The sequence below is a fragment of the Fukomys damarensis genome, unplaced genomic scaffold (assembly GCF_012274545.1).
Source record: "Fukomys damarensis isolate Sample0158 unplaced genomic scaffold, DMR_v1.0_HiC HiC_scaffold_23, whole genome shotgun sequence".
Lineage (NCBI taxonomy): Eukaryota > Metazoa > Chordata > Mammalia > Rodentia > Bathyergidae > Fukomys > Fukomys damarensis.
This window is the reverse complement of record NW_022900935.1, coordinates 8,216,156-8,234,709: the sequence shown is the minus strand read 5'-3', so window position 1 is coordinate 8,234,709 and position 18,554 is coordinate 8,216,156. Positions and strand designations below refer to the sequence as shown.

The following is an 18,554-nucleotide window of genomic DNA, read 5'->3' as shown; positions in this document are numbered from 1 at the left end:
GCGCGCGCTGGGCGTGGTGGCGCACACCTGTGATCCCAGCACTCGGGAGGCTGAGGCAGGAGGATCACTGTGAGTTCGAGACCAGCCTTGGCTACATAGGTGAGTTCCAGGTCAATCTCAATACGTAGTGAGACCCTGTCTCAAAAAACAAACAAACAAACAAAAATAATAATGAGTCATGAAAACCAAAATGCTTATGAGGCATAAATACATGCACTTTGAGATTTAAAAGAAAAATAGTGCAAGTCCTTAGAAGAATTGCCAAATCTTAAAGAAAATGGTTTCCTAATTCTGCCTCGAGGAAGTTGTAATTCTACAATTCGGTATCTTCCTTTTAGGGGATAAAAAAAAAAAAAAAAAAAAAAAAAAAAAGAAAAGCTAAATCTGGACCCAAAGATCCTGAAAAGCTGTGGAATAAGTACGGTATCGAGCTTGACGAGAAATCAACCCTTCCCTTCCTTTCTTCAGGCCCTAACAGGCTTGCGTCCCACGATAACGTTCAAAGAACTTCCTGCGGAACCAAGAACCCCTCAAAGCCGCCGCTCGCCGCTTCTCGCGGGGTCGGATCGGCTCTGGGGCCCGGAGCAGACATCAGGGGACATGAGGTCAAGGCCCGGGCCAGCCTAGGGCTGCCGGAGGGCTGGGGTCAGTGGGTCCTGCCAAGGCTCACCTGCCGCTGTGCTAGGAAGGTCTCCCACAGATAAACTGTCCAGGAAAAGAGCAAAACTGCCCCGAAGATGCGCTTCTCCGCCGGCAACTCCCACATCGCGTCCATCGACGCCCACATCCCCATGGCCACCCCGTTCCACCCGCACCTTCAGCGTGCGCCGGTGCCACACCAACACCCGTCCCCTCAGAGCGTCCTCGCGGTGTCACAGCGATATGTGTCCCTTCCGAGTGCCTCCACAGGGACACACGCCCTCGTCCCACGTCCGCGGCCTACCCGCCGCGGGGCCGCGGAGCTGCTGCTAGAGAAGCGCCAGCCCCACCTTCCTCACTTCCGGCCCAAAGGGGCCGAAGACCAGGCGCCAAGTTCCGGCCCGCGAGCCGTGTCCCACGGACCCTTCCCGGCGCTGTGGCCTCCTTAATCCCGCCTTGTTGCCGCGGCCTCCGCTTTCTAACCTCTGGAGCGGAAATTCTCTCGGGTCCCTTGTCGACGGGTTGCCGGAGGGCTGCGGTACCTGCTGCGCTTTCCTTGGCTGGGGACAAATCGAATGAGAGTGGCGGGCTTAGCGGGAGCTGACAAGGAGTGGGCGGGGAGCTGGGAAGACGAGAGAGCCGCTCCCCCAACCGTGCCCCGCCGGGCCGCGCTGTGCAGAGGTGGCAGGTGCATCCCTCGGAGGCCTCAAGAGCGAGGCGAGGCGTTGCAGATAGAGCGTCTGGGGCTGGACTGGGGCGCTCTGGTTCCACGCCTCTTAGAGAGCTGAAAGTGACGGTAGCGTTCGTTTCCGTTTACAGGTCTGGTACTATCCGACCCAAGTGTAGTCCGAGGCGGCTTTTGGCGAACAAGGCAGGCATGGCGTGGTTACAAATTCCTGAAATGAGAGGACCGTTTAATCTAGGAGAGAAACTCCTATCAAGGAACAGTGTCATTTCTGTCCTGGAAATCAGACGTGATATTCCTGGAATGCTTGTTAACATATTTATTTCACTTGAAAAGCCGGCTCAGATTTTTTTCTAACCAAAAGTAAATTTGATGTGGTTAATAGATTCGACAGCATGGTGTTGCTAATTTGCATAATTATTGTCTCCATAAATTGAGCTAAACCTAGCTGCAACTAAAACATTTAAATTTCAGTGATATTATAAGGCTAACGATCTGTTAGAATTAATAATGTCTACTTCTCAATACTGCCTGAATTCCTCTGAGAGGAATCAATCAGTACAATTTGATCGCTTAAGAAAGTAAATGAATATAACAGGACAATAAGTTTTTGCAAATCAAATGTTTTCCAGTTCTTTTGTTTTCAACAAAATTAATAGTGGACCCATTAACTGGTCTGTTGATGAAGGAACACTATTTGATTTTTGGACTATAACTTGGAGAGAAACCAAAGGACATTATTAAAACTACCAGCATTCTCATCTACTTATTTAATATGTCTTAGTACTTATATGAATGAAAACCAAAAAAGGACAGAAACTGAACTCTGTTGCTTTAGCAGCAGAAATATTCATCCAGAGATATGAATTGATTGGTGTAAATGCCCTGTCCATCCTACTTTGAGATGCACTCTCAATAGTCTTTTATATTTATACATTCTCAGAATTTGTAGTTGTGTCATTCTGACCAAATACTGTACATGCTAGATAATTTCAATTATAATGCAAAAGAATTACAAAACATAGAGCTATACAGTAACAGAAAATTTTTAAAACTTTAATACATATGTATCTTATTGCAACAAAGTTATTAATAAAAGGTTTTTCAAACCTCAAAATGTTACCTCTGAATAACATTGTCTTTTCTGTATAACACATCACAGGAGAGTAGAACCTAAGTATAAATTAGAGATGATGAAATAACAAGGTTGAAAAGCTCATTTGTGTATTTTTAACTATTATCATATGTAGGTTCTTTGGATAATTTATATAAGCAATTTAATAGTTTTATGCTAAAATGTCAGTTTGCCAGGATTTGCACCTATTGCAACTATTTAAATGTATAATGAAAAATTTTAATTATCAAGTTAAATATATGAAACAATATACATCTTCAAAGTTTTCTTGGGCCATCATTGCTATGCCCTCTTTATGCTTCTTGTCTTCATCTGTGAATCCCATGCCTCGCAGAAGCTTTTGCCACCCAAAATTTGAAGCTAAGAACACGGTTTAGTGTCAAGCTGCTTGAGTGTCTGTCATAGCTACATCAGAGTCCCTTAAGCCCTCTGCATATCAGCTCATCAGTAAAACAATAATAGTACTTACATGTTTCTATTGTTAAGATCAAGTGCGAAAATGAATAAAAGTTCCTTACAATGTACATAGGCCTGCATAAGAGTCCAGGAAAGTGAGCTACTGGCTCTTCATGTTTGGGAGAATGGCAGCAGAGCACTCACTGACCCATGTGTCTAAAGAGACAGGAGAAGAAACAAAAAGCTGGTATGAAGTTTAAACAAGACTGACTGGAGTACACTTTCAAAAAATGTTGGCAAAATACCCAAAGTTTACATTCTTGGTGGGCTAGAGTAGCTGGAATGGTAGATGATAAGCAAAGACATCAAGGAAATAGGGGCAGTGATATGTGCTATAAGATAAGACAGAGAAAGGAGGAATACAGCGTGTCCATGGGAGGCCTTTACTTTACCCAAGATGGTCAAGGGAGGCCTTTCAGATCAGCTGATGTTTGAGCATCGACCCCTCCCCACACACACAGGTAAAAGAAGGCATGTGAGTAACAGTAAAATGCCAATAAGAGTGGACAGAAGATACAAAGACCCTGGATCAGACAGGGCTTAGCGTATCTAGCATTTCTGAGGAAGGATAAGAGGGCATGGAAAGAATAGAAGCAGTAAGAAAGAGGGGTAGTGCAGGCAATGCCACCAGGCATCGTCTCTTAGCTAAGAACCTAACTTTTCTTTCACTCTAAAATCAGGAACCAGACAAGGATGTCCACTGTCACCACTCTTGTTCAATATAGTTCTGGAAACATTAGCCAGAGCAATCAGACAAGAGAAGGAAATAAAACAAATAAGGATAGGAAAGGAAGAAGTTAAATTATCATTATTTGTGGATGACATAATACTCTACATAGATCCCAAAAACTCCCCCAAAAGACTTCTAGATTTGATAACCAAACTCAGTGGTGTAGCTGAACACAAAGTCAACACTCAAAAATAAAAAATGTGCACAAATAACAAACTCACTAAGGAAGAAATTAGGGAGACAACATCTTTCACAATAGCATCCAAAAAATGAAATACCTAGGAATCCATTTAAAGAAAGTAAAAGACCACTACATTGAAAACTACTGTATCTGAAAAAAGGAGACCAAAGAGGATATCAGAAAAAGAAACAATATTCCTTGTTCGTGGATAGGAAGAAACACTATAGTGGCCATACTTCCAAAACTGTTATACAGGTTTAATGGAATCCAAATCAAAATTCCAAGAACATATCTCACAAAATTAGAAAAAAAAATCCTAAAACTGATTTGGAACCAGAAAAGACCTAGAATAGCAAAGGCAATTCTGGGCAACAAGCGCAAGCAGGAGGTATCACAATTCCTGACTTGAAGTTATACTGCACAGCTACCGTGATAAAAACACCATGGTCCTGGTAAAAGAACAAATCTGAGGACCGATGAAACAGACTAGATGATGCAGCAACAACTTTACACACACCCACATAATCTTTCACAAAGAAGCCAAACACCTTCACTGCACCAATAAATGGTGCTGGGAAGACTAGCTTTCCACATGCCGAAGACTGAAACTAGTTCCATAACTGTCACCACGCACTAATCTAAAATTGAAATGGATCAAAGATCTAAATATTAAAATAGAAACACTAAATCTACTGGAAGGTAGAATAGCTAAAATGTTTGAGGACACAGGAGTAGGCAAAGACTTCATGAACAAAATCCATACTGCATGGGAAATACAAAGAATGAACAACTGGGACCTCATCTTATTAAAAAGCTTTTGCACAGCAAGAGAAACCACCAACAGAGAGAAGATACAACCTACATCGTGGGAAAAAAATTTTTACCAGCTATTTATCAGACAAAGGTCTACTATTTACCATATATAAAGAACTAAAAAAAAAAAAAGTCAGACCCCTCAAATTTAAAGAGCCAATCAAAACAGGGCTCCTGAAATGAAAATACTTTTCTTGGATGAAGAAGTAGAAAAAGCAAACAAATACATAAAAAATGTTCAACATCACTGGTCATTCATAACAATGCTAAGATTCCATCTCAATCCAGAAAGAATAACTGCTATCAAGAAATCAACCAATAGGGCTGGGGATTTAGCGCAGGGGTTCCACCGCCTGCCTTGCAAGCGCAAGGACCTAATAATTATAAAAAAAAAAAAAAAAAAAAAAAAAAAAAAAAAAAAAAAAAAATCAATAACAAACGCTGGCAAGGCTGTGGGGGAAAAAGGCACCCTTCTCCACTATTGGTGGGAGTATAGACTGGTGCAACTACTGTGGAAATCAGCATGGAGATTCCTCAAAAAACTAAACATGAGGTTCCATTTGACCCAACTATTCCTTTTCTTGGTATCTTCCCAAAAGATTTAAAAGCATCTGGGCCGGGGATTTAGCTCAGTGTTTCCACTGTCTGCCTCACAAGCACAAAGTCCCGAGTTTGATCCCTAGTACAAAAAAAAAAAAAGGAAAAAAAAAAAGAATTGAAAGCATCATACCGTAGCAATATATGCACACCCATGCTTATAGCAGCATAGTTTGTAATAGGTAATTCTTGGAAACAGCCCAAATGCTCATCAACCTATGACCGTATAAAGAAGATGTGATTTACTTATACGATAGAGTCCTACTATGCCATAAAGGATGAGTTTCAGACATTTCTAGCTAAATGGATGCACCTTGAGACCACACTCTTAAGTGAAATAAATCTGACCCACATGTTTAAACACTGCACTGTTTCTCTGGTGTGAAACACTGAAAGTGGAAATAAGGACCAAAATGTACAATAGGTATTGGGAAATGGGAAAAAAATGTTCAAATGGAACTCTGGTCCTTGCGCTTGTGAGGCAGGTGGTGGAAACCACTGAACAAAATCCCCAGCCCTGATAGGTCTCAAATAATAAAGGGCTGTGATATAGCTCAGTCGTAGAGTGCTCCTGGGTTTGATCTCCAGTACTGCAAAAAGAAAAATATCCAGGTGAGAAAAGATGGTTTAGACTACTTCAGTAGAGACACTTGTTCCTCTTCACAGGAAGAAAGTGATGGCACAGAGGCTGCTCTGTGCGGAGTCTAAAAGGGAGAGCTTAGAAGCAGCCTGTTTGTAAGATTTTGCCAGTGGAGAAAGACTGAATTTAGTGGATAAGGGATTTTCTCCCTAGAGTGGTAGAAAGTCGCCTCTTACCTGAATGAAAAAAGAGCTCGCAAGCTCTTCTTTTTGATTCTCTTGCCAAGCAGCCAAACTTCTTTAATCAATGCCCCGGATACTGTAAGTATTTTGCTCTCAAAAAAGGAATGACACTCATTAGGAATGAATATTTGATATCAATCTCTTATGACTATAGTATGAATCAAACGGACACACACACACACACACACACACACACACACACACCCTTTCTGAGCTGAAAACCTGAAAGAAGTGATCCTATCAGTGTGGACCACAGTGTGTACCCTAATGGGAGTAGCTGTCTTATTTTACCTTTTGCATCTAGTTCACTCTACTTTCATTTTTTGTTTTGTTTTGTTGGAGACAGGGTCTCACTATGTGGTTGAGACTGGCCTAGGACTGACTATGTAGCCCAGGCTGGTCTCGAACTCACAGCGATACTCCTGCCTCAGCTTCCCAAGTGCTAGGATTACATGTTTATTCCACCACACCCAGCTAGTTCACTCTTACTTTCTCTCTCCCATGTAAGATAGTAATTTTGTATCATCCCCCTGAATGTGACTCTTCAAGACTTTCCTCCCGTCTAACCCCAGGAAAATAAACAAGACAAGATGACTGCAATGAAATTTAGACAGCACAACTTAGTGTGTGTGTGTGTGTGTGTGTGTGTGTGGTAATGGGATTAAATCCAGGGACTTTGCACTGAGCTACATCCCCTTTTAAAATTTTTCTATTTTGAGAGAGGATCTAGCTAAGTTGCTAAATTCCCTAGGCTGGCCTCAAACTTACAATGCTCCTGCCTCAGCCTTCTAGAGTGCTGGAATTACAGGTGCGTGCCACAATGCCTGGCTGAAGAATTCCAGATTGGCATGGCACTGTCCAAAGCATGATAACCAAATTCTCACCTAAATTGTTGGATAACAAACATTGTCAGCTCCCATCGGTCCACTGTACCATGAGTTAAAGCTGATTTGATGATGACATTAGTATGCCTTGCCATGAAGCAAAAATCCTTATTTGTAGCTCTGGAAATAGCCGGTGTATGAACCACCCTGAAATTTTTCTTGATCCCTGAGCAAATCTCTGTCCTCCTCCTCCCTGAAGATCCCCAGGAAGAATATCTTCTATTTCATTGTCTATGTAATATTTGTGTGTGTGTGTGTGTGTGTGTGTGCACGTGCACACACACACCAGGGTTTGAACTTGGGCCCTTGTGCTTGCGAGGCAGGTGGTGGAACCACGGAGCCAAATCCCTGGCCTATCTTTGTGATCTTGTATGAGAGAGTTCAATGTCGTTTTCTCTGCAAAGCCCTTCCTGGGTCTACCCTGTATTCAATGTTTTTGTACTTGTACACTGTGAAAGGAATTTCATCTTACACAGGGATTGCATTTTAACACCAGTGTATAGACAGGAATTAACCATGGTGAAAATTACCTCTGGAAATCCTTTAGAATGAAGCCACCAGGAGATTGCTATACTGTATTGTCTTTTGTTGATCAGCATAGCCAGTTTTTCTCCAACATAGCAATGATCACTGTTTCATTTGCACACCAAATGAAATTTATTTTGTGAAACAAAGTCTTGCTTTGTAGCTCAGACTGGCCTTGAACTCACTATGTAGTCCAGGTTAGCCTCACATTCATGGCCTCAGCCTCCTGAGTGCTGGGATTACAGGCTTGAGCCACCATTCATAGCATGAAATATTTTGTTCAGATGCCAGATAGTTACAAGGTGTCTCACATGATCATATTTATCATGGCAAAAATGATCATACTACAAGGCTCACATAATCTTGAGACCTGCTAAGAGACCTGTGTATGACATCTCCCCCACGGGGCCCTCTCCTCTCACTTGCCCTCTCTCCACGCGATATGCATTCATCAAATGGAATGTCCCTCCTTTTCCCTCCCTGCCAAGATGATAGATCTAAAACAGTGCTTCTAGCCGGGCGTGGTGGCACACGCCTGTAATCCCAGCACTTGGGAGGCTGAGGCAGAAGGATCGCTGTGAGTTCGAGACCAGCCTGGGCTACATAGTGAGTTCCAGGGCAGTCTCAACTACATAGTGAGACCCTGTCTCAAAAAACAAACAAACAAATAAACAAAAACAGTGCTTCTGAATCACTCAGGACAAATTCCTAGGGATTATCATAGAGTAGGTATCAGTCAATGTTGGATAAAATTAAACAGTCTCCTTTGTGTCTATGATCAACTCTGAGTAATTAACGCAGGAGGCACCTGGGATGCATATTTTTCTTATCCCAAGGACCAGCACAGGCCCGTCTAGTTCTGCAGGAAAGTCTACAGCAGTGGTGGTGACCCTGTGGTGTCCGTGTCATAGTGGGCCGTTTGTTATCATTGAAACTTAAAAGATTCACCCTCACAGGCCTGCAGTATGGCCCTCAAACAGCACTTCCGTTTTATTATATCCTGTCCAACTTCTTCGGCACGGATCTTGGAACAGTAGTCCTAACCTCCCTCTCTTCTTGTCCCACCCTCTTCCATTCCAGTCTATCTTTTCCCGTATGGGTGTTTGTGGTTTCCAGCCTGCTGAGCAAGCACCACAACCCCAGGGACTTTTTTTTTGGTGGTGGTGGTGCTGGGGTTAGGACCGGGGATTGAATCCAAGGCTTCACGAGTGCTAGGCAAGTGCTCTACCACTGAGCCACACCCTCAACCCCCAGACACGGTGCCTACTGCTGTGCACCACATCACCTCGAGGCACACACATGTACAACCTGGGACCCACTGAATAGACAGCCAGCCCCTGCAGGGCAATTTTAATATAGTTCTCTGGTAATTCACCACCACACACGAGGGAAACAGTGCTTCTCCCTAAAAGACTGGAGTCCATCACATTTCAAGCGTAGAACTAAATCCTGATGTAGGCAGGGGACTCTGGCAATCGGAGCAGCTGCAGTAGTGCTCAGAGGAGCAATTCCTCTTCACAGCAGGCTTTTGGGCAACTATCATCCCCTCCAGGTTCTTCATTTTGTTTTCCACCATCTGAAGTTTTTTCAGAATTTTCTCTTGCAGACCCAAGGACAGGAAGACGTTACTACTGTCTTGAAACTGGCGTCCAACCTCTTCTGGATTGGCTAGCAAAGCCTGAAAGAAATCTGAGCCCCTCTTGTAAAGTTGGTAGAGTGTGACTATAAACAACAATATTTTCTAAAACAAAACACAAAAGCTCAGTGTTACTTGTTCATTCATGTTAAATGCCAGTTTATCACAGATATGAAACAAAACCAGCTATCTAAAAAAGTAGTCACAAACTTCATCCCTATGCCAACCCCTTCCTTTAACAAAACATTTTCACACCTATTTAATCTCTTGGGGTTTTTGCTTCTGTTTTGTTTGAACCATACAGGGTCTCACTGTGTAGCCCAGGCTGGCCTTGAATTCATGGTGATCCTCCTGCCTCAGTCTCCTCAGTGCTGGGATAATGGGCAGCACCACCATGCCCAGCTATTTAGTCTTTTGATTATTAGCACAAACTGGAGCAGTAAGCAGGTCATATATTTTGTTTGCTTCTAATTAATAAAGGTTATAATAAATATCACTGGGTTAAAGTCTGTCACATGCTGGGTTCTGTGCTACAAGCTACCTTGCATGACTTATTTCTTCAGAAAAACACTGAACAAGATAACCATTTAGATACCTTCCAGTGTGGACCCTGTCATTTCATTATCTAAAGTCATATGTTGGAAATGATAGAGGCAGGAGTGAAATCTAGTATAATGATCTGAAAACTTACATTTTCTGGTCATGTAAAAAACGTTTAAATACACTAGGACAGATTCTTACTGGGTTACGAACAAACCATCCTTTTCCTTATCGCAGTAACTAACACTGCTTACTGAATGTGCCTATGCTAAGCTTTGTACATGAGCCATCCCTTTTAATCCTCCGAACAACTCATGAGAGAAGTCCTGCTAGCAACCCTGTGTTGCAGGAAACTGGGCTTAGTGATTGCTCTCAGGGCACGGAGCAAGGTTCAACAGATTTAGGTCTAAGCAATCTGACTCCAGAGCCCATGCTCCAAAACACTCTTACATTACCCGCTTTATTGGATAAGGCGTGTGAAGAGCTGAAAGCTCATCTTTTTGCTTGAGCAAACTTAGAAAGTTTGCTTTCTTACCTTATATCCTCTTATTGGTTAATTAAAATGTATCTATACACACACTCCTGTTGGGTAGTCAGTTGGTTATACTAAATGAATTTTGGGGAATGAAATTTAGAACCCTAAAAATTGTGTTTGAGAGCCAGGTGTGGTGTTGTCTGCCTGTAATCCCAGCACTTATGAGGCTGAAGCAGGAGGATCTTAAGTTGGGAAATGAGAAGAAAATAGTCAAATGAGAAGGGGAACAAGGGAGGGAGGAGAGGAAGGGAGAAGGGACAAGAAAAAAAGAATAGAAGGAAAAAATGGAAACAGCTTTTGTAAATAAGGAGGGGAAGAGGGATTGATGGCAGGGCAAGGGAATGGGAATAAAAGAAGCAGGATGGATCAAGCACAGGTACAAATTCCCTATGATTAATGTTATCATTATGTGTACCTAAAGTGTACCAGTAAATGTTTTGTTGTTTCAAAGAAAAGAAAAAAAAAAAAAAGAAAGAAAAGTTTGAAGCCAGCCTGGGGTACACAATGAGACTTTGTCTCAAAACAGAAAGGCGGGGGACGGAGAGGGAGAGGGAGAGAGTAAGAGAGACAGAGAGGTCAAATCCCAGCTTTGCCAGCTCTGACAAACTATATGAATTTGGGCAGTTGATAACAAAGTTTCTCCATATACAAAATGGATGGTGATTCCATCCCTGCCTATTATGCTGGGTTGGGAGAGTTTAAAGTAGAAAATGCACGTCAATGATTCCTAAACAACAACAATATATGAAAATAAGTGAATACTACAAAATAATCCAGTAATTCTTTCATTATCAAAGTTATTTCACTATAACTTTCATTTCAGTATCACTTTCATGTATCAAGTTAACCACTCAAAAAATTCTTTTAATCCTGTTTTGTTAAATTTTCATCGGACCTCAGAATACCTTTGTCCTCCTTTGTCACAGGAAAATAATCTCTGTCCATGTTGGGATTACTGGGATTTCCCTAAACACTTTGAGCATATTATTAATAAGCTATTATTATTATTAGTGACTTTTGGGGGGGTACTGGGTATCGAACTCAGGCCTTTGTGCTTGCAAGACAGGAGGCAGAACCACTGAGCAAAATCCCGGGCCCCCTACAAGCTATTTTTATTGATGATTACACAGAAGTTATGTAAAATACTAAATGTTCCTTACAATCCTAGCTAGTTAAACTCATATTCCCAAAAGAAGAGTTCCTGTATGTTTATGCAGGTCTTATTGAAACAATGAAAACATTGTGATAACTTAATGAATACAAATAAAACACAAGGCGTAGTAAGAGCAGAAAGGCCATACCCAATATCCCAGTTATCTAGTGTCTATTCTATACCATGGTAGGCACTCAAAGAAGAATATGTGATCAGGTAAGACTGGGGATAAGGATACCTTCTCAGGCAATGGGCTTCAGAAATCTATTTGCTGGGAGTGGTGGCACACACCTGCAATCCCAGCACTCAGCAGGCTGAGGCAGGAGGATCGCTGTGAGCTTGAGACCAGCCTGGGCTACATAGTGAGTTCCAGGTCAGTCTCAATACATAGAGAGACCCTGTCTCAAAAAAAAAAAAAAAAAAAAAAAAAAGAAAGAAAGAAAGAAATCTATTTTATGATAGCAGACAAGCCAAAATCATTGTCAAAAAAGAGCATTTTTATGCTCAAAACCTTATCGGTAGAGGTTTTCAAGGATAACAGTTTCAAAAAAGTTAAGAGGCAAGGTTTATCCTTGTCCATTTGTGTGGTCTTAAAACTGGGTGGCAGCAATATGGTAGAGAACTAATCAAAATTCAATTATGCTGGGTGCAGTGGCATGTGTCTGTAAACCCAGCACTCTAGAGGCTACCCTGTCTTAGAAAGGGGGTGGGGTGGATGCAGTTCAGAGGTAGAGCACTCAGGGTTCAATCTCCAGTACCACAAAACTTCAATTTATAACTATTTAAATTTATCTATAGCAAAAGAATACAACCTGAAGTGACCGAATGCTTCGTTTCCATAAAGCAATTAATCCTACTCCCAACAAAATAAAAAAGGAAACCCGAAGGATGACTTGGACAACTGAAGCAAGATTATCTATCAGCCCCAAATTTGTTTGCTGAGGCATAGTCGTCTCTCCCAGAAAAGTTGTTTGTATCCAATTCCATATCATGTTGGGAGAGAGAGAATCTAAGAGGTTGTCCCAGGTAGAATACGAAGGTGAAGATGATGACATTTTAAGACAACGGCAGCTCCAGGAACTCCATGTGCTGAGAGGTTTCAGGGCTCTAGACCTGAGTTAGGAAGAGCAGTCTTGGTGTTCAAGTGTTCTGGAGCCATTGTGAGCTGTGCTTTGTGATGTCATGTTCCAAAGGTCAGCTTGCTTCCCAGTCCCGTTATCCTTCTCACTCAAACCAGCCCCTAGCTTGTCTTTTCACTTCCTTCATATTACTGTCTCTGATTTTTGACTCTCCTGCCTCCAGCACAGCACTGTCCAACAGAACATTCAGCCACAATAGGAATGTTCCTTCTCTGCCCTGTCCGGTATGGTGCCCAGCAGCCATTTGAAATGTGAATAGCGTTGCAGGACTAAACTTCACATTTTATCTTTAAGTAGTCACATGTGGCTAATGGCTACCTGTAAGAGCCTGACTGAACCAGAGCGACCAGCAAACGACCTAGAGACTGTCGCTCCCCCCAATCCCTTATAGGATAACTAATGATTAATTGTGAATTGTTAGGTAACTGCTTTGAAGTAGCAGGGAAACTAAATGGAAACTGTAGTGAACACAGAGACCCAACACAAATCACGCCACTCCTTACTTGCCTGTAGTTGAATGTTCTGAACATTATAATCTAAGTTGTAAATGGAATAATGGATAATCGATCTGCTGATCATTAATATGTGACGGTCAAGTATATGCTTGATGACCACTAGCTCAGATCAACTGATTCTTTGCCTTTGTCCTCTTCCTGTAAGTTTTAAGTGTAAACCCCCCACCTTAGCCCTATATAAAATGGCCTCTGTTTCTGAGCTAGCCGCCTCTCTGAGCTACTTGGCTTGAGGAGTGCCATCTGGCCAGAATAATAAAGGTCTATTTGCCAACTTGCCTGGTGTGTTCCTTCATGGGTGACTCTCGCTGTCCGACAAGCTCCTGGAGCCTCGCTGAGCTTCTGAGCGCAGCATCGTGGAAGCTCTTGGCTGTTCACGCTCCAGGAATAAAAGTGAGACTTAAGTCTTACATCTTGGAGGCCCCAGCGAGATCCCCAAGTGGGAACTGCAAATCCGGCCGAGATTCTCTGTCGCAGGATCCAGCAGGAGATTCTCAGACATAGACTTGAAAAGCCTCCGGAGGTAAGTTTTGAATCGGTTGCAACCATGTGATGTCAGGATAGAGGTGGCTGATGAGCCGGGAAGCCTGCCCTGACCCTGGCCCTGATGAGGATTCCGGATAGAATCTAAGTTCTTTTTCTTTTGTGTGGCGCCTGTGTGTCTTGTCTGTGTCCTGTCTGTTGAGTGTTAACTTTACATTCATTCCTAGGAACAAGATGGGAGGATCGAGCTCCAAAAATACCCCATTGGACTGTTTTCTCACTAACTTTAAATTGGCTTTTTCCCCTGAGCAGGAAGATGAATATGGAATGAAATTTTCTCGAGGGAAACTCCAAACCCTCTGCAACTTGGAGTGGCCCACCTTCGGAGTGGGCTGGCCAGCTGAAGGTCCTTTCGAACCAAGACTTTGTCGGGCAGTATGGGCAAAGGTCATTGAACACCCTGGCCACCCCGACCAATTCCCTTATATTAATGTCTGGGCCCAGGCCTGTGAAGAACCTCCGGCATGGCTGCAGCACTGCTCCCTGCGCACCGGTTCTCGTATTCTGGTAATGGTACCAAATGGGATAAAGTCCGCAAAGCGGCAGGCACCCAGGCCGATGTTCTCCCAGGAGCCGGACCCCTTAGAGCCTACTGACCCCGGGTTAAGACCCCTCCACATGCAGAACCATCCCCTGAGGAGGCAGAAGTTAAGTCCATCTACCCATCTCCCCTGAAAGAAGGGGAGATCCCGGATTCCACCACCTCTCCTTCCCTTACCGGAGGGGGCTCTCTCTGCTTATGGGCCCCAGGAGGCACCCCAGGAGAGACCGGACCCAGTCCCTGTGCTCCCATTGAGAGATAGAGAACAAGGTCATTATGTATACATTCCTTTCTCTACAAGTGACTTATATAACTGGAAGCACCAGAATCCCCCGTTCTCTGAGAAGCTGCAAGCCCTAATCTCCCTCCTCAAGTCTGTGTTTAATACCCATCCCCACCTGGTAATACCCATGACCCCACCTGGGATGATTGTCAGCAACTTTTACAGGCTCTGTTCACATCCGAGGAACGAGAAAGAATTAGAAGACACGCTATTCAGTCAGTGCTGGGGGGAGCTGAGGGGCTTTTAGACGACCAACAACAACAGGCCTGAGTTGAAGCACAACTCCCCATCTCCCATCCCAAATGGGAATCAAATTCCACCGGAGGTAAGGAAACTCTTTGCAACTACCGTCAGCATCTCCTGGCCGGCCTTAGGGGAGCTGCTCGCAAGCCTACCAATTTGAGCAAGGTAAGCGAGGTCCTACAAGGGCCTGAGGAATACCCCTCTGCCTTCCTGGAGTGTTTACTGGAGGCGGACCGCACGTACACTCCAATTGACCCAGATGCTCCAGCGAACAGGCAGGCAATTAATCTGGCTTTTGTAACTCAGTTGGCCCCAGATATTTGGAAAAAATTCAGAGAATTGAGGGCTTTGAAGGAGAGAATAGGGAAAAATTGATAAGTGTAGCAATGAAGGTGTTCACCAACAGGGATCCACCCGAAGATAGAATAACTAAAAAGATGGCAAGGGCAAATATAATGATGATGGCAGAAGAGGGTTTTATACAGAAGGGGAGAAAAATGAAATGGGGAAATAAGAAGAATTTAAACTAATCAAAGAAGAAGAAAATTCTCCAGAATAGGACTTGTGGGAGGTAAACAGCCAGGTGGAGACCATCCACCTGACGGTACCGAACCCCTACACACTGCTGAGCCTCATTCCGCCTGCACAAGTATGGTATTCAGTTCTTGATCTCAAAGATGCATTTTTCAGCCTGCCCCTGGCACCAGTAAGCCAGCTGCTCTTTGCATTTGAATGGACAGACCCGGACACTGGAACTACTGGACAATTGACATGGACTCGATTGCCACAAGGCTTTAAGAACTCCCCCACACTGTTCGGGGAGGCTCTCAGCAAAGATCTACAAGAGGTAAGGAAAGCTTTTCCCTATGCAACTGTTCTCCAGTATGTAGACGACCTCTTAGTGGTGACCATAACCGAGAAAAAATGTCTCACAGCCACCGAGGGACTCCTGGAGGCCCTACAAGGTCTGGGATATCGAGTGTCCTGGAAGAAAGCCCAGCTCTGCAAAACCAAGGTAACTTACTTGGGTTACGTTCTTGAAAAAGGAAAAAGAAAGTTAGCTGAATCCAGGGTGTCAGCGATCCTTCAGATCCCCATGCCCAGCTCAAAGAAGCAGGTGCATGAGTTCCTGGGGGCCATAGGATACTGCAGAATCTGGATACCTAGCTTTGCTGAAATTGCCAAACCCCTGCATGAGGCTATGGCGGGGTGGGGGTGGGGAACGCACCCCTTGAATGGACAGAGGCTTGCCAGCAAGCATTCCAGACGCTCAAGACTGTGCTCACCACAGCGCCAGCCTTAGCCCTGCCTGATTTAAATAAACCATTCACCTTATATGTGGCAGAGAGGAACGGAGTGGCAAAAGGAGTGATCACATAGTCTTTGGGGCCTTGGAAGTGACCTATAGCCTATCTAACCAAAAGACTTGACCCAGTGGCCAGAGGATGGCCGTCTTGTTTAAGGATGGTAGCTGCAGCTGCTGCTTTAACTCGGGAAGCTGATAAATTGACTTTTGGCCAGGATCTAACTCTGATCACTCCTCATGCCATTGAGCCCCTGCTGCACAACTCACCAAGTAGATGGCTATCAAATGCTAGATTGTTGCAGTACCAGGGACTCTTGTTAGAACAGCCGCGCATTAAATTTGCCACAACATCTAACCTGAATCCTGCTAGTCTGCTCCCTGAGTCAGATGACCAACTGCCCATCCATGACTGCCTTGAGACTCTTGAAAATCTGCAGGGAGGACGTCCAGATCTGACGGACCTGGCCCTTCCCCGATTTGAGGCAACATACTACACTGATGGATGCAGTTTCGTACGTGAAGGTGTACGATATGCGGGAGCAGCAACAGTCAATCAGGATCAACAGGTAGTATGGGAACAGGGGCTGCCTCAAGGGATGTCAGCACAGAAGGCCGAACTGATTGCTTTAACTAAGGCTCTGGAATTAGGAAAAGGGAAAAAGATAAATATTTTCACTGATAGCCGTTATGCTTTTGCTACTGCCCATGTACATGGAGAAATTTACCAGAATAGAGGACTTTTAACATCAGACGGGAAAGAAATTAAAAACAAAGTTGAGATATTGGCTCTGCTGCAAGCCATCTGGCTGCCGAGGGAGGATGCCATCATTCACTGCCGTGGACATCAAAGGAATTCCAGCCCTGAAGTGATTGGAAACAATGCAGCTGACCAGGCAGCAAAGCAAGCTGCCCAAAAATCAGTGGGGAAACAAATGGTGCTGCTACCTACACCCGTGCTCCCAGAGAGGCCTAAATATACAGAGGAAGAAATAACGGAGATGAGTAAGAACCACTGGACCAAAGGAAAGCATGGATGGTGGACGACAGATGAAGGGAAGGTCGTTCTGCCAGCTGGTGGCCGACACTTTGCTAAATGAGCTCCATGAATCCACCCACCTAGGAGAAAAGAGTATGATGGCCCTGCTACCGCCCCACTTTGTCAGCAGAGAATTAGCCCAGAAGGCCCGGGACAAAGTGAGATGGTGCCCCACCTGCCTCAAGGTAAACGCGAATCGGGTAACTGGGCCCCCAGGGGTCCGATATAGGGGACAAACTCCCGGAGAACACTGGGAACTGGACTTCACCGAAATGAAACTAGGCATGTATGGTTACTTGTTAGTTTTCACAGACACATTCTGAGGGTGGATAGAGGCATACCCTACTAAAAAGGAAACAGCTGAGGTAACAGTAAAAAAGCTCCTGACTGAGATAGTTCCCCGATTTGGCTTGCCCTTGGCCCTGGGGTCTGACAATGGCCCAGCGTTCACAGCAAAAGTGTCTAAACTGATTAGCCTAAGCATTGGAATTAGATGGAATTTACATTGTGCTTACAGACCTCAAAGTTCAGGACAGGGAGAAAGAGCTAACAGAACACTAAAAGAGATTTTAACTAAATTGAGCCTAGAGACTGAATTAAGTTGGGTGGAGCTTCTCCCTTTTGCTCTGTTGTGTATTCGATGTACTCCCAAGCCTCCTCTGAATCTGTCACCTTTCCAAATTATCTATGGGCGTACTCCCCCCTTGGTTCCCCATATAGATATGGAATTAAAGGAGAAATTCTCTCATCTGAGGTTGCTTAAGTCTCTGAGAGCTTTACATGAAATACAGTCTCAACTACAAGACCAGGTTAGAGGATCTCTGACCTTTCCTCATGAGAAACCTCTACAGCCACTGCCCTATAAGCTGGGAGAACTGGTTTATATTTGCAGGTTTGACTCCAAGATCTTGGAACCACGGTGGAAGGGGCCTTTTCCAGTTGTTCTGTCTACTCCTCTGGCTGTGAAGGTTGCGGGACACCTGACGTGGATCCATCGCAACCACTTCAAGCCCGGACCGGACAACAGAGGCGCACGGAAAATGGAGTGTTGTCAGCAAACCCAGAGAATTGAAAGTAAAACTCCGCTCAACTGGACCTTCGTTATGATCTGGGTGATTTCCCTTGGGACAATAATAGCATTGTCCAGACAGAACTTAGGTCATACTAAAATGTTTGGGTGCAATTAGCTGAATCCTTAAATTTGTCTGAAATATGTTTAAATGCTGATGTGAATTTTCATTATGTGCTTGGAAGTTGTTTGGCTCCAGTATGCACCCCACTTGAAAGTATTAGACCATATACTATGTTTAAAAATTTCCCACAAGTAAATCTCAGTTATTTGGATAGTTACAATTGGGGACAAGTGACATGTTACAAACCGAAGAATGCTATTAAGCTATATACCCCTCGAGTAGCTAAGTCCAATAAGATTCTCTGTGCCAAATATAAAGGTTGTACTTCCCAGTATTTAAATCTTAAACAAACAGATGTAATGAAGTGTTCTAGAGAACAAAAGATTCCTTATAGCAAATGCCATATTACTTTGCCACTGGGATAGTTTTATACTTGTGAGGGAATAACTTATAATTACATCCCAGCAAACTTGACCGAGGCCCGCTC

At 43.8% G+C, this 18,554-nt stretch overlaps 3 protein-coding genes across 5 annotated transcripts in view; 1 reads left to right on the top strand and 2 right to left on the bottom strand.

The window, feature by feature from the left end:
- The window catches only part of Zmpste24 (zinc metallopeptidase STE24), a 49,034-nt gene extending 48,059 nt beyond the window's left edge, over window positions 1-975 (bottom strand). For 2 of the 3 annotated variants that reach the window (XM_010625911.3, XM_010625910.3), the window contains exon 1: window positions 671-975. In XM_010625911.3, the coding sequence (XP_010624213.1) occupies window positions 671-793 (123 nt within the window). In that variant the 5' untranslated portion in view covers window positions 794-975. The remainder of the gene's footprint in view (window positions 1-670) is intronic. The other variant, XM_019207737.2, reaches the window with a different exon arrangement.
- A 7,829-nt stretch (window positions 976-8,804) lies between these two features.
- Tmco2 (transmembrane and coiled-coil domains 2) lies at window positions 8,805-12,631 on the bottom strand. Its single transcript, XM_010625909.2, has 2 exons — window positions 12,144-12,631; window positions 8,805-9,208 (listed from the first exon to the last, which is right to left on the bottom strand). Exons 1-2 carry the CDS (start codon window positions 12,384-12,386, stop codon window positions 8,891-8,893), a joined length of 561 nt encoding a protein of 186 aa, XP_010624211.1. The 5' UTR covers window positions 12,387-12,631; the 3' UTR covers window positions 8,805-8,890.
- A 1,161-nt stretch (window positions 12,632-13,792) lies between these two features.
- LOC104863570 lies at window positions 13,793-18,140 on the top strand. The gene is made up of 5 exons (XM_010626075.2): window positions 13,793-14,127; window positions 14,724-14,871; window positions 15,152-15,439; window positions 15,528-15,607; window positions 17,827-18,140. Exons 1-5 carry the CDS (start codon window positions 13,793-13,795, stop codon window positions 18,119-18,121), a joined length of 1,146 nt encoding a protein of 381 aa, XP_010624377.1. The 3' UTR covers window positions 18,122-18,140.
- Window positions 18,141-18,554: the final 414 nt, after the last annotated feature.